Below are 16,674 nucleotides of genomic sequence, written 5' to 3'. Positions count from 1 at the left end.
TATTTGAGTTTTTATTTTTATAATAATATATGAAAAAAATTAACTATAATAGAGAAGATTATATTTTTTCTTAGAAAAAAAAAACTGCCATAATGACAAATAGTATTTCAATAAGGATATAAACTATGAAGGAACAAATTAAGTGAAGCCAACTTATTTATTTGTAACATAAACATTAAACGTAGACAGCTCACGGTTGTTTTATTTACAAAGTACACTTTCCAGTAAATTGTTAATTCTTTTGTTTCATTCTTTTGAAAAGCAAACTGTAAAACTTAAATATGAAGAGATATTTTAAAAGACATCGAGATAATTAAAGTTTACTTAGTGAGATTTTAATTTAAGTAACATGTCGTGGCCGCCGTCTAAAATTTAATCGAACAATAACTTAATATATAGCAAATCGGTCTGTCTGTTGTATTGTTACATTATATATTACATACTTGTAAACTCCGTGACGTCATAACAGCACTCCGCATTCATTACGACCGATACATGAATCAACATTTCGAAACGTGAAAGTCTTGAATTCCAACAATCACGCCATTAAATTAACATTCCTCAGGAAATAACTAATTCTTATATATTATTATTTACATTTAGTTTTCGTAGTCCTGGGGTTAACATGATGTATTGTATTAACGTACCGACTTGTGACTGCTATAATTAAGACATACAAAGCGACGTGAGCCACGCGCTGCTACTGGAAGAAATTGGTCTTTAGTGATGCTCTCTTAAATCATCACGTAAGTTATTTATTTCTTGGAAAAATCTAAATATCTTTTTCCATAAGACACACCCACGTATTTAACATGCGTTGCATGCATTTAACATGAATGTAAGACATATAACATCTGAATGGTTTGTTTAAGCTGTAACTACGTAAGGATTATTCAAAATTTGTAATCACTGTCTCATACACACGGGCAGGTAAAGGTATTCTCTAATAAAGGGTCCTTCATCAGGATCCTAGCCGTTCCATATAACGTTAGCTGATTAATGTTTGTATATTAGTAGTATATGTCTGGTTCACGTCTCTAAAGTTTTCACCAGAAGACAATACAAATGACAGAGATATTATAAAACCTACTCCGTGACGACACCGCTCAGTTGACACTAGTGTACTAGACGACGATGGTGAGTAACAAACAACAGTTTTATACAACGTTTATATTAACAACAGATTCATTAACTCATAAACAACATCCAACAACAGCTAGGAACGTTATAGCGTTATTCTGGATTATGAACACTCATCGAGTCTATACAATAACAGTAAAATCTAAATAAAATCGTTTTAATACGAAATAAGATCAAGTAACATTTAAGGTCGGAGCTAACCGTCTCTATGACGTCGTGATGTTACAACGTGTAACTTCTTAACAGACTGTTTGCACTTTATTTGATGTCAGACCTTCGTTTTACGTTTATTTTTATTATTTCTAAGCGAAATGTATTCAATTTTATTGATACTTAATGGTTTAAATCTAATTTAATGTCTGTGTACGTTTCGTAATACTCACGAGAAGCTTCTTCGTGTCAGTTAAAAGGTGATACAGTTTATTGCTGTCTGTTCTGTTTCAATTATTTTTCTCTATGAAGTTATGGAGGAAGTTGTGGTCAAAATATAATACAAATAAATGGAAATTTGAACAATAATAACACAATAAACTGATATATTTTTTGTTTTAAAGTATTTGTCAGTAAGATCACGAGTGGGACGAGACTCTCATCCCACTCCATGGACGGCCCGTGTGTTCGCTATGATCAATATCTGTGAAGGGTCTCCATGTTAACGTAGATGGAATGCCGTCAGTCAGAGCCGCCTCGTCTCGTATCGATAACTAATCTTACGTAACAATGGTGTCTCTTGTACTCAGCAACACTTTCTCCGCCTCACACCTGCAGGCTGTACTCGCGGTTACAACACACAGTTCATTCTCATCAAACTTACCATAACTTTATTTAAATCTCTTCTTTCTTATTATAACTAAAAGTAATGTGATTTTAATCATCCTGTCAACTTCTATTATGTTAATCATTCTATAATAATACAGTGATATATTAGAAAAGGTCAAAAGAATCTTTTTTTATAGTTTTTTTCTTAAAAACACATTAATCTATATACAGCTATGGGTTATATGTAGACATATTTGTTTATAAAATACGAGTACATGACTTTTTTCATCTTAATTAATGATTGTTGTTTACTCTGTGACAAGAGTTAGTTACACAGCTTATTTTAACACCTTTTTTAATATTAATTTCTAAACATACACATTGTTTAACATTTCACTTAAGTAAATATCACATAAAGATTCTAGTCGTCAAATAATCCTCTTAATTTGACCGTAATCAATTGTTTTCTTTTCAAACACATGTAGCCTAATCTCTATTTGGATAATTAAACCTTTTTTAGTGAATTTTGGTCGGTATTGAAACTGTTGTCATGCTTCTAAATGTTCCTAAACAACTCGATGACAGAAGTAACAAATTTCATAATAAATTTGACTTGCGACGCCGCCTTGTCTGCCGGAGGACTGAGGGCACGGGAACCGGAATCGTCTCAAATTCCACAAGTCATTTCACTTCTGACCGTTCGTAACACGTTTCCACGTAGCATCCGACAGTTTAACATACATAATATGTACTTTTAAACTCAGCCGAGCCGCGGATCCTTGGTTGGGAGTTGTTTTGCAATAACACGCTATAAAAATTACAATTAACTTTATCGGTACTCGTGATGTGCATCTTAAATTTAACGCCAACGACGTGAACCTTGAGAGAGCTTAAGACACCGACAATATAAATATAACATTGGATTTGTAATAGTTAAATTTAACTGAAGTTTAGTTTCTACTCTAAAACGTTAAACTTATGAATCAGTTCCACCGAAACTGATATCACTAACTATTAAACAGCTCTCCGCTTTCTACAGATGGCTATCTACGTAACTTAAAAATTCCTGTCTATGAACCGTTACAAACCGATTGTTTAAACCGAATTTTTGAATCTCCGACTTTCAAAAGTATCTCCGATAATGATACAATTATAATAAAATGTTAATTATTATATAAATCGTGATCATTGACCCAAATAATACATATTATAAACACAAGTTATGTATGAACGTGTCGCGAGATGTTGCGCAACGATCACTTTCACTCAAAACAGTAAGTCACTGACCGCGAAACAGGAACCGAACGATTGGGATTATTAATTCATCAATATCTTGTATATAGTATAATATATATATACTCGGTGAAAAAATGTATATGTATTCTTAGAAACAAGGTAAGAATTGACTTTTTAAAAAATAACATTCGATACAATTCCACTGCAAATTTATTAAATTTACACAAAAATAAAAACAATTCTAAATGAATAACTTTCAACTATCTTGATTTAAACTAATCGTTAAATGAAATCCGAATATAATACAATCGAAAGATTTAAACACACTTCGAAAATCTACTAACGACTAAACTATCACACCAACGCGCGTTACGAACGAAAAAAGAGCCCTGATGTCCTCTGACAACGGCTTATATGTCGTTTGAGTCTCTCCTACCCTCTCATATTCCTACATTGATTCTCTTCTACCCTCTCATATTCCTACACGGCCTTTCCTGACATAAGCACGTCCCCGGGCTCCTTTGTGTTTAACTTTCTTGACGTCCAAAACGTAGTATTAGCACCAAGGGCAGGAAATTCTTTTCATTCGCACTAGAAGTATTCAGTTTTGAATGTCTTGACATTCCAGACGGGCTTGATTGCGGCTCAGTCCCCTCCACAGGCAGGTCAACCTCCGGAGGCAAGTTGGCGTCATGACACAACTCTTCTCCCTCATTGTCTACGTCTGAAATTGAGAAATATAACGGCAGAAATCTTTTCGATTTTTGATTTAACTCAACAGTAACATCATGGTTAACGTCAATGTAAAGTGAGCTAAACAAACATAGCCCACACAAAGTGGTTGTAAAACATCCCAATAACCAACCACTTGGGGCGGGACTTGTCGGAAGATCGCCCCCTCACACCTCGTCAGAGACCCACAAGGAATTGCTTGAGGCATGACTTGGTGTGTGTGTGAAGGTTATTATAAAAACATATTCCAAAACATACCATCTGATACAGGCAATGTTGGCCGACCAACATCCCATAAATAAACTCATGATCTTTTACAACCACAGCTCGATAGACAACTCACTATCAAAGTCAAGCTTCCGAACATACTAAATTAATTCCTAACCAAGAGACCAGAACCTCAGGATAACGTATCCGATGCACTCCAAGATAAACAATTATCCCAGGCCTATGGTCCCTCCTGGGATAACCGAACCCGATGCACTCCAAGGTAAACGGCTATCCCAGGCTCAACGTACCTCTTAGGATAACCGGCCCGATGCACTCCAAGGCAAATGGTTATCCCAACCTAAGCGTCCCCCCCTCCGGGATAACCGGCCCGATGCACTCCAAGGCAATCGGTTATCCCAGACACAACACCACTTCTAGGACAACCGGGCCCGATGCACTCCAAGGCAAACGGTTGTCCCAGGCACAGCGCCACTTCTGGCATAGCCTGTCCGATGCACTCCAAGACAGCTATCCCAGACCCAGAGATCTAACCTCTAATACAGCGTGTCCGATACACTCCAAGACAAACGCTCACATCGTAACAAGAAACTCATGTCTCCTCGCTTTAACCCCAATACATTTAGAGATTTGTGTCAAAACAAAATTAAAATAAATAACACAATGGGATTAAGTTTCAATAAAATCTCAAAAGGAGTTTTAGTCAAAATTTCAGGCAGAATAAGGCAAATACCTCACCATCAAAGAAAGCAGAACACACATCGGGAGTCCATTCTCACTTCCACGGGACCATATATTCCGCAGCTGCTCGAGTCGATTTGCCGTATGAGCCAGCTAACATCTGCAGCTCATATCGGCAGTGTGATAGTGTCTTCATAATCCGGTATGGTCCCCGCATACATGAGTCCAGCTTCCTTGTTGACTGAGCCACCTTGGTAACAAAAATTAAGGAATTTAGTTCAAAAGAGTGAGCTGTTTACGTCTTTAGTTAGCATAGGCATCTTGACGAGTTTAGTTGGCACGAAGGAGTTTAGATGCCCTCTGACGACTCATTTGACGAAGGACTTCTCGATTACCACTTGAGCCTTCAACAGTAACGTCTCGTATCAAACTACGTATGAGCGGTGTGGCAGCTTCAGCACCTATAAGCAGGTTTAAAGCAGAATATTGAGTTGTCTTGCGTTTTGTTATGTTTAGGATTAGCTGTAACCTCAACAAAACAGCTGGCCAAGTCCTTGACCCAATTAATAAAATCAGTGCTTTGAAACATTGAAACATGCGTCCCCGATCAGTGACAATTAATTTTGGAATTCCAAAGAGAGACACCATGGTAGTGAAGTGTTGCTTTAGTTCGTCAGTGTCTTGTCGGAACATGGGATACAATAAACAAAATTTTGAAAACGCGTCTATAATAATAAGTACATGACGGTGACCGTCAGTTTCTGGTAGGGGGCCCAAGGTGTCCATATGGACTGCCTCAAATGCTACGTCTGGTTTTCTCCCATGAATGAATGAGCCGTGAAAGAGCACGAGCTACCTTTTTATGAGAAAGGCAAACCAAACAATGGGAAATGTATTTTTTTTTCTTTGCAAATGTTCTCAACCCTGGGAACTAAAAGTGTTTTGTTATCAAGTCTACAGTTTTATCAACCCCTTGATGATCATGTTCGTCGTGAAAATACACATAAGACAGTCTATGGCCTTTTGGAATATAACAACAAAAATTAGGATTTTCACCAATAGGTGAGAGCTTGACTTAAAGGATGTCATAACGACTGAGGTTTAACTGCCCATTCACCAGTTTTTGTCTTAGAGAGTGAGTTTTCTCGTCAGAAGCCTGAGCAACTTGCGCCCAATTTAGCGGTCTTTTAATGGTACATAAGTTAACCGGATTGCGGCTAAGATAATCTGCATGGGACAAAAAACAACCTTTTCTATATTCCAGGTTAGAATCGAATTCTTGGAGGTATACCCACCACCGAGCCACCCTTGGCAACAAGTCTTTCTTACGTTGGGTAAGTTTTAACGTTTTACAGTCAGTAGCCACGATGAAGTGTGCAACCACAAGATAATGCCTGAAATACTCTAATACCTTAATCACTGCCAGCGTCTTCAGTTCGTACGAGTGCTACTTCCTCTCAGCCCCCTGAGTGAGTCTACTACAATAAGGCAGTACTCGTTTACGATTTCCCTTATGCACTCTCATCATGACGACTCCGTAACCAATCAAGCTCGCATCTGTGTAGTATTTCTATTGGCAGCGTAGGATCATAAATGGCGAGTACTGGCTCACTTGTAAGACAATCTATGATGTAGTCACGAGCGGCCTGTTTTTCAGCACCTCAATGAAAGTTAATTTTTAGTAAGTGCCGCTATGCAAGCAGCCCTTTGGGCAAACCCAACTATATACCGCCTAAAATAGCTAGCTAACCCCAGAAATTGCCTTACTTGCTTAAGATTTTTTTTGTTCGGCTGAATCAATTAAGGCCCGCACTTTCTGACGACTTGGCCTATCCTGACCTTTACTAATCGTACGACCCAGGTATTCAATAGTGGTAGCTAAAAACGAGCATTCCTTTATTATTTGCTTTTCAAGCAAATCTGTTATTATGTCACGACCACGGATCGTTTCAGCGTGTGAGAGTTGATATGACCGATTATACACAGGAATGCTGGATTTAAGTTTAATTGACATGCTACCTATGTTTACGGTTGATGTAGCAGTTCCCGTAATCAAGTACCGAGAGAATTCATTAATTATCCTCTTAGTAACCCTCTCTAAATAGTTACCTACCAGAGGTGTATCAATTGTCATCGAAACATCAGACTGAACAATCATCACCATTAATTCATAAAATATGTGCATGATTCGAGCCTAGATAACTTAACGCCCTCACTATTTGATAAACTCCCTGATAACCGTTCGATTTTGGGTCTCTTACTACACAAAGCTTCTTTTTGCCCCAACTGCCCACAGAAAAAGCACCTGATATCACTCAGATTACGTTTACGTGAATACTCCAGAGATCGTCTATCTGTCGTAACGTTTCACAATTCCGAACGCGAGTATAGTTGTCTCGAAACACTAATTGTATTTGGTTTAACATAGATTGAAAAGAATTCGACTAAATCATTCGGAAATAGTTTAGCATTTGTCGCCGTAGCCCTAATATTTGGATCAATGACACTGCGAATAATTATAACCGAAATAAGCTCCTCATCGAGTCCTTGCACTATACGTAAGCAAAGTATCGACCGGCGTACATATTACGCGTACGTTGGATAGTGATCGGAATTCTTAGACATAACTTCAAACAATATTCCAGCAAAATCTGGTACTTCAGGACATAAAGGTTTGAATTCTTTCTTAGAATTGGTCCAACTACGGTAGCTAGACACCCATTTATTGAGCCAAGATTTCGCATCCCCTAACAAACAATTTCCTATTCGTGAAAGGCATTCTAAATCATTCCAATTGTTTAAATCTTTCGCGCAATCAATTTGTATGCACTAATCGTCAAAATTGTGTAGATTTGGGTCAAAGTTCGAAATATAGTAATACCGAGATTTTTCAGCCGTACTAATTGATCTGATGGCACTAGCAATGCAATCGGTAACACTCGCCTGTACTAATTCCAATGGTATACCCGCGTCGCCTACTTGTCGTGATCGAGCGAGGTCTCGGATCCTGATGATGATAACATTCTGAATGATAGCTTCACGTCAAGTCACATGCGTCGAAGAAACCAGATGCCCTATCGACGATAATTCACGCATTCTATAGGGTACACGACGATCGGAAACGCGAGATATATCGCGGACGCGCGTTGGTGTCTGCAACTGTCGTGATGACTGCCTATTACAAACGCTACCGGGCGTCAAACCTTTGTAACGCAATTTCTCATAGTCGTGTGAATTCACCGACGCGCGGTGCGGCATGGACGAAACCCTTGTTTTCGCCTCTAACGTTTTAAGACGAGACATCATTGCCTCCATATCAAGTCTCAACATGTTATTCTCATCAAAGGATTACTCACGGGAACTATTACCCTGACTCTAGCTACGATCACGACGAGGATTACTATCAAGACCCCTGCGGCTACAATTGCGTTCACGTTCAGACATTTTAGTAACAAAATAAAATAATTAAATAAGTATGATCGCTAGAAATTAACGTATCAACAAACTAACGCAATAAAAGCTTACTCACCGCTTAATCAAAGTAATTAACACAAATTAATATTCTCGATAATAACGTAACACGATATTTAAAATAACTCAGTGTCTAAAAAAAGTTATAAAGAAATATTTAATAAAACACAAAAAAAAATAATGTGTGGGTAAATTGAAATAACAAGGCCTTACCAAACGGGGTTCTCAAGGTACGTATCGCACTTCTGATCTTAGAAACAAGGTAAGAATTGACTTTTTAAAAAATAACATTCGATACAATTCCACTGCAAATTTATTAAATTTACACAAAAATAAAAACAATTCTAAATGAATAACTTTCAACTATCTTGATTTAAACTAATCGTTAAATGAAATCCGAATATAATACAATCGAAAGATTTAAACACACTTCGAAAATCTACTAACGACTAAACTATCACACCAACGCGCGTTACGAACGAAAAAAGAGCCCTGATGTCCTCTGACAACGGCTTATATGTCGTTTGAGTCTCTCCTACCCTCTCATATTCCTACATTGATTCTCTTCTACCCTCTCATATTCCTACAGTATGTATATGAATATTTTGGCTATTTATTATTTAAATATTTATAAAAGTTGATTCGAAATTATACTCGCGTTCATACTAGTTACATAAATGATAATTTTCTTTGAAATAAGATCATCGCATGTGGGTTAGTTAATATTATAAAAGCTTCTGGTAATATTTACAGTTAGTGCCTAAATAAAATGTCTTTATCTTATGCGTGCCACGTATACTAGTATATGGTGATTATACTAAATTATGACTAACTTTACTGTTCCATAAACCTCTATAAAGCAAGCGTAATAAGGGTACCCTATGAGGTCTGCCTGTCTGCACGTTAACAGCCGTTCTTAAAGAAAATATAAATATACTAATAATTAATATCTAATATTAACATCAGTTTCTCCTTAAAGCAGTCGAAAAACTAAACTTCCAAGTCAAAGTTAACTAAAAATTAAATGTTACTTAATCTTTATTCATGTCGACTGTGTTTGTTTTATCAAGAGAATGATAAGAAAATATGATCTAGGAGAATAACACCAAGAAAAAATGACATACACAAACAAGTTGCGAGGGAAACAAAATAGGCTAAATGGCTAGCGTCGAACACTGAGATCTGCTACATAACATGAATAGCAGATGATTTGCTTGCCTTGATTTTGTAGAAGAAACCTATACGCCCCACTATTAAAAGATCCCATGTTGTATCTCTCACAGAAAACCTCAGGAAGGTGAGAATTTCATATCCTATACATGCGGCGAAAGGAGGGACTGAGACGTACAAACTTTTCTGCCATTAAATGAGTCCAGAACAAGTGAGTGACAATAATAATCGATCCTAAGGCCTAGAGTAAGGCGGCAGAAGTGGATTGAAGGCACTATGTCTAAAAAACATCATACTATATGTATTTCATATAAGGTCTGTCTTTCATACAGAACTTTTCACAAATACAAAATGAATGTCAAATTTAACAGCTAAAAGAGTGAACAAAGAAATCACATTCGAGAACAGTCACCTCGAATATATCAATACAAAAGATAAGATAGTTTTACATGACTAAGGAATAAATGCTTACAGTTAAAAAGCATTACGGAAACATAAACGATCTGGCTATAGCATACATTAACAATACACAATATAACAGCGGAAAAAATATTCACACCAGTGACTTATGTTGACGCTGAATGAAAAATAAAAATTGCAAATAAGCACGCATTCAAACCCGTTCTATACCCTTAAAAATATAAATTATTTATTTCACTTTTGATAAACAATTCAAGTAAAAATAATAATTGATTATCTCTGGTGTCTTGGTTATTAGTAAAATGATTATTGTATTTAGAGCTGGGTTCAGGTCTTTGTAAGTTGATATCGAGACGGCGATATGACCCTTGCCCTTCACATTTTCACCACTTTCTAGACTCCTTCGGTGGGAACAGAACTTACGATATCATCCAACGAAAACGAAATAATAGTGCTTAATACAAATACGCCTTAAATATCACGAAAATGGAGTGAAACAAAATGGCCTTTTGTAATTTTTACTTTGAATTTTAGTGAACAGACGGATGAACTTAAGATACTGCGACCTATAAAACAATCGCCTCAAACATTAAGCCCACTATTGAAAAGGTTTCGAAATCAAAAGTTCAACATTCTTCCCTCCTGACTAAACTTAATTTTACTTCGTTTCTAAATCTCATAAGTTCAAAACATTTAATCAAAGCTGCTGAACTTTACCAAACAGCGTTTGTTAGTTGTTTCATAACTCAGAAAATATAAAATGTATATAGTGAACTAGACTACAATGAATTCTTCAATGGTATTTTATAAATACGTCGCTCTTCACATCATTTTCTATTGAGTATATTTTCAGAGAGCCATAACCATAATTTGCCTTATAAGTGTGTCATCTGGGGGTGACATCAGCGGAGATGTAGACGTCAAGCATGAAGAACAAAATACAACCACGTTGTATCCAATCCAAGCCCTTCCTAATGATCTAAAGTATGGAGAACCACACGTTTATAATAATAGCGAGACACGAGAGGAAGGTCCCGAAACTAGAGCTACTTCAAGCTCAGATAATTGTTTTCATAACAAGGAATTCATGGAACCAAGTAATACAAACAATGATAAGACTGTTAAGAAATTAAATGACAGCAAAGATGACGGAAACGATGAAGTTATCTCGAATAAAGAAGAAAACAAACAAGCAACAAATAAAGAAAGAACATCGTGGAAAATCAACGCGACCTACGCTCCATCTTCTAAAGATGAAGAAAGCTACCAAACTAAGGAGGTGCTGAAAGACTTCAAGCCCAGTCCCCACCTCGGAAGTTTTTATGATGGAGACAGTCTCTTCTCACCTCCTCAGCCGATTAAAGACTCGTTTAAACCTTACTCGCCTCCACATTTTACAAGGTACCATTTTTATGTTATTATAGATAAATATTATATCTGACACGAAAGTTTTATTTCACTAAAATGTATATACCTATTGAGTATGATATAATAAGTTTCAGATGATGACGATTTTTTTCATTTTATCTTAAAAAAAAACCTGGCACTCTACTTACACAGTGTTATTTTCTTAACAACAGTAATTTAAGTATTTCAATATCAATATTTCATACTAATTTTAAGGAGGACTGAGAAAACTTAGACTGAATAGAAACTTGAAAAATCACTCAAAATGATTACTCAAAGAAAAACTATTTGCCACATAACTAGAGACAAGTAAAGAGCTCTAGAAATAAAGAAGTATTACGACAAAAAAAATTGAATATAACACAAAATATACTTTATTTGATAAATGAAGTTTTATATTTACAATAATAACAACCTAAAATATAACGACATCAAAAAACCTATAACTATTTTCTCTTTTAGTTTTGAAAAAGATTTCTATAGACTTAATTACAAAGCTCCGCTGGACTCGTACCGAAGACCAGTAGACAACCCGTATCCATATGAAGACGTGCTGCCGAGAACCGAAGATATGAAGTTTGACACTGGTCTGGAGCCCAAACCGACCGTGCAGGCGCCGGTGAGAGTACCAGCCGGAGGGTTGTATAAACTCCCGGATGCTTTCCAACGGACACCCAGCTCTGACAGCGGCAACCAAGACTACGGGCTCCAGTTTAAAGAACATAAAGACACCTCCGTTAAGAATCGGTAAAGGAACAAAATATTTATGATAATAATTTCCGTGTTTTTGTAAACAAGCCTGACATGACGTGCCAGCAGCTAGGTTTCCTTTCATTCACTGGACAGAATTAATCACAGGTGGCTTTTGAAAAAATCTCACTGCAGGTTAGACGTTTTCATATTCTAGCGTTATTGTCATTTTATTTCTTAACACATGTTTATTTTCTCTCAAATTTTTAAGAGATTTTAAAATCGGTTTTTATCATTGTGTTGTCGTTTATCACTGTATCTGAAGTAATGAGGACCATTCATCACGTTGATTGCCATTGATACAACCAATGTAATTGTCACACTGAACATTGTTAAATGTCATGAGATTTGATCGATCACACACTGCGTGGCCTCGGAGTGCTCGCCGCCGCTACTGCCTGGCATTTCAATAATATTATCTTTGAATTCATTATGTTGCACTCTCGATGTTAGCTTTCATCTTATCAAGATCGGAATGGCTGGGAACCATTTGTCGCGTTTTGTATGTATTAAAAACAGTTTATACTTAGTATACCTCCATAGTGGATCCTGTGAGTTTAGAGTATTGACAAAGCGTCTTGGAGTTTAGTATTAAAAAAAGTATGTAACATCCTCTTTCTTACGATTTTGCAGAGTACTGTTCCTTAAAGTATCAACACCTTTCTCAGTTAATAAATAAAATACTTCTTCCAGGGTGAATCCCTGGAAAGGTCTGCTGCACTTGGTGACGTCTCTTCTGCCAGTTGGACTCATAGTGTCGGCTCTCACCCCCCAAGTCATCAAACTGGAAACTACGGCCAGCAGTCCACGGTGAGAGAAATACGCAGCATTTATGACGACTTTATTATAATTAATGTAACCATTTACTAACAAACGCTCGAGAGACTCGACAGCAGCTATACTTTAACAAAAATAAAATCCAGGAGTGAGTGTGCCGGCCAAGACAATAATGAAGCTATCGCATCTCTTTTGAATAATCCAGCTTGTCACTGGAAGAAAAAACTATCTGCTTGGAGAAGTAAAGCGAGATGACAAAATGCTAACGATTAAAACATTGAAACATAAATCCGTCAGCAATTAAGAGAGAGTTATATTTTAATAAAAAGATCGATCCGCGAGCTCTCGGTCCTTATGTAACATCATTATTAAATAACCGAAAATATTTTCCCTCCTCAGTTTCTGTCCACTCATTGTAATCTTATTCAGCCACACGCAAGCAAATTAATTTAATTAAACCGTCATCTCGAACTCTAATAGTCAGAAACTATCAAAAACATCCAACAAATAAAAACTTTCTACTAAATATATTGCTGTTAAATTAGTATCTTAATTTTTTTATTATTTTCCTTAATTTCTCGCAATATTTCTTAAACATGTCGTTTCTATATCGAAGTGTCATGCTGATGTGACTTCCAAAGTCATGATCCGACATCTAAAAGCCGTCCAACGCACAGACGGACACCTCGCTAATAGAATATTAATCCGGAGTCCGCGAGCGCTCATTAATGATAAGCGATCACTTTCAGCGAGTTACGTAAGACGCGCGCGCACATCCGCCGCTCGGAATACACTTTATATCGGAGCGAGTTGAAACGCGTGTTTGGAAATAAGGAACTAACAAGTGGTCAGGATATAGAAAAAAACGTATTAATTTTATTTTATTAATAGTAAAATACGAGGAAATTTTTCGTTTGAATTGAACTGTAATTAGCAATACTGTAAGTATTTAACGCTATATATAAAAAAAAATGTCTTCAGTGGACATACAATCATATTTAGATTTTTTGTTTATTTTTCGGACACAATTAATAGTTTATAAAAAAATAACAAATACACTCTATCTTTCATTAATATCTAAATCAGTTTTTTGCTAAGTGTTCTGATTAAAACTAATTCGCCCTCACATTGACGACTCGATGTTTCTACAGCTTCATAGGCTTATCAAATATGCTCATCGTGAGTGTACTAGCATGATATATATTTATTTACATCCGGCGAAGGCAGCTTCAGTGGACCAGGTCGGGAAACGGGCAATGAAGAGTGAAAACGTAACAAATCGAGTTATAACATAAGACAATTTAAAACTCGGTACGTTACAAGTGATATAAACCTACTTACGGTTACGTAGAAATGCGGCGGAAGGACAGACATCCGCGTGTTATACAACCGCGAAAGCAACGGAGTGTGTTTATGAAGAACAGCAAATAAAAAGTTTACCTTGTACCTGGTTTGAGGCCACGGAACAATTGACTCGCGAGTTAATGCGAACAATATTACATGCATATAAATATTATTGATAATGAACGAGAAATGATATTGAAATAAAACATTTCTTAAGAAAAACACAAGCTTTTCTCATTGCAAGTACTTACTGTCTTTAAGTGTATAATGTACACGACATTGAATAGATTTAGACAACTGACGAAACATACGACTAAAATAACTTATTTAAAAACTAACAAACCATAATAGAAGTATTAAGATATTTTATTTGTTGTCGACTTAACGTATTTTTTCTTATAATTCTCATGGAAAAGTATAGTACTTTCATTTTGAACCCTTGTCCGTTAGTATGGTCCTTACAAACTTCTGTAACTTTTATAAAAACACTTTGAAATTATTGGAAATTTAAAAAGTTAGTCAGAAGAGACGTCCGTGACTAGGTACATGGTCTCTTAATAAAAATAGCTAGACGACGAACAAAATGTTCAAAATGGATTCTCAACTACGAGGTGGTTTAGGAAACTTTTCAAGACAATCATTTTATGTTTAGGCTAAATAATGATTGAACTTTTTTCTATCTCTTATAAGTACGTATTTGATAATATTCCAGCTTCCGCGGCCGCATCTCTCGTCACTCGGAGGACGTGTCATCTCTCCCCCACATCAGCGATGGCTGTAAGAGACGGCTCCTGTGTGAAATCCATTCTGATCAGGAGTACATGAGGTCAGACATTAATTTGCCGTAGCTATATATTTATTTAATACAACTTTCCGCTACTCAACCAACTATTTTTATCACCTTTATATGAGTTTTTTTTAACCTCTGTGATCTGACTTCATAGTTCAAACGAGCTTTTCTTCAAATATAAATGAGAATAATAAGGAATTAAATGAGGCAATCTTATATTGGGATAAATCGACCAATGAGCTCGTGGATAAGTTTATGATGAATTCATCGAGGAGGGAACGCGTAGTACGTACTTTACATATTTTTGCAAACCCACAATGTAAAGATAATAAAAGTGCAACTTAATCTACAAAATCCGTTATTTTCCAAACGTCTTTGTAAAACGTTGGAAATGTGACGTTTAGAGGAAGTATTTTTTCCCCTCAAAAACTGTTCTTTCCTTTCTGTCTGCGACTATATGAATCTTTTAAATAAAATAATAGCTTCACCCTAGCTATGTGGACCGCAGACCATGCTACAAGATCCGCTGTGAGGATCCTCGCTCCATGGACCGGCTGCTGCGCTGGTTACTGGACCACCACAGACCCGGCTACCAGCCTGGCGACCACGACCGCCGAGGTTACATTATAACATGAAGATAGCACAATCAATTAATATATTAATTTCACAAACGTTCTCTGCCTCTACATCTATATTGAATGATATACCTCTACTTTAATCTATTTCTTAGCAAACTCTTTTTTTCTCCTGTTATCTCTCGCATACTTACAATGAATGATTTTGGGTTTTATTCCAAATTTAAGAACACTTTAAATAACTCCAAAAAGATATTTTGTAAGTTGAAAATCTTGTAAAGATAATAATTTTTTTGTTAAAGTGAATTTAAGGTTTCCATAAATGAGAATGAATTAAATATACAATCAATAAAGATATTGTTTAAAGAAATAAGACATTTGTAATAAGCATGTCGTAGTTAAATTAAGTAAGCCTTTGGAATAATCATGAAAACAAATACGTTTGTAAAGTGACTGATAATTTTTAATTTAAAATTAGTGTTTTATTTATTTTTTAATATATTTTTTTAACCTGCTTCGTATACGTTCTATTAGAAGGACGGCTACAGAATTTTATGTACTTCGTTTCAATGTATTTCAATGATTCTTCCGATATCCATCAACATCGTTTGAGCATCGATATGAAATTACAATTTCGAAGGGACGTTTCCTTAAAAACCTTGCTATCCTTTCTATTATATGAATAGTTTTCGAAAAAAATCCTGTTTTATTACTAGTTTTTGAAAGATTATTTCTTACTTCTTTCATTTTACTCAACGAGTTGACTATTATATAAAAATATATATAAGTCACAAGACCCTAGCCACCTGAGAGTGTTAGCCACCTAAAGAGAACTCTTCGAAGTATACTCGTGTATTACAGTTGTGCTCATTCTGCTTTCAAACTGCCTTCAAATTTCAATTTCACTGAAAAACAAGATACAAAAAAAAATAACCATTTCAATAGAAATTAAAACAAAACATTTGTTATTAAATTTAATACGCCTGTTGTACGTCAGAGAGAACGCATGCTGCGAACCCCCTTCTGAATATAGCAGACTGTTATTAGATCCATTCGTATCATCATTACGGTCCCGTCCGACTTTAAGAGTCATTCGACAACTTGACATCTCCGCAATAATAGTTGTGTGAGAGAAAGCCAACAGTCATAATTGCGGAAGAATTTGAATTAAGTACCGATCTACTTTCAATGATC

General features: G+C 36.1%; 1 protein-coding gene across 3 annotated transcripts; it reads left to right on the top strand.

Moving 5' to 3' along the window:
- Positions 1 to 1,031: 1,031 nt before the first annotated feature.
- Positions 1,032 to 15,576, top strand: LOC116770978 (uncharacterized). Of its 3 annotated transcripts, none has more exons than XM_061521034.1 (6): positions 1,032 to 1,137; positions 10,691 to 11,238; positions 11,707 to 11,991; positions 12,688 to 12,804; positions 14,828 to 14,941; positions 15,414 to 15,576. In XM_061521034.1, exons 1-6 carry the CDS (start codon positions 1,135 to 1,137, stop codon positions 15,538 to 15,540), a joined length of 1,194 nt encoding a protein of 397 aa, XP_061377018.1. In that variant the 5' UTR covers positions 1,032 to 1,134; the 3' UTR covers positions 15,541 to 15,576. The 3 variants fall into 3 exon arrangements, with proteins under 3 accessions (XP_061377018.1, XP_061377017.1, XP_061377016.1); XM_061521033.1 differs by having other exon boundaries at positions 15,399 to 15,576; XM_061521032.1 differs by having other exon boundaries at positions 15,388 to 15,576.
- The last annotated feature ends 1,098 nt before the right edge of the window (positions 15,577 to 16,674 follow it).

Source organism: Danaus plexippus, chromosome 7 (genome assembly GCF_018135715.1).
Source record: "Danaus plexippus chromosome 7, MEX_DaPlex, whole genome shotgun sequence".
NCBI classification, from domain to species: domain Eukaryota; kingdom Metazoa; phylum Arthropoda; class Insecta; order Lepidoptera; family Nymphalidae; genus Danaus; species Danaus plexippus.
Note: the sequence above shows the minus strand (reverse complement) of the source record. Positions and strands in the feature narration are given on the sequence as shown.

Bases quoted from the DNA above. Each gene is read 5' to 3' on its own strand.
- LOC116770978 (XM_061521032.1), top strand. The intron at 11,992-12,687 runs GTAAAGGAACAA...TACTTCTTCCAG, and splicing joins GACACCTCCGTTAAGAATCG to GGTGAATCCCTGGAAAGGTC. The intron at 12,805-14,827 runs GTGAGAGAAATA...ATAATATTCCAG, and splicing joins ACTACGGCCAGCAGTCCACG to CTTCCGCGGCCGCATCTCTC.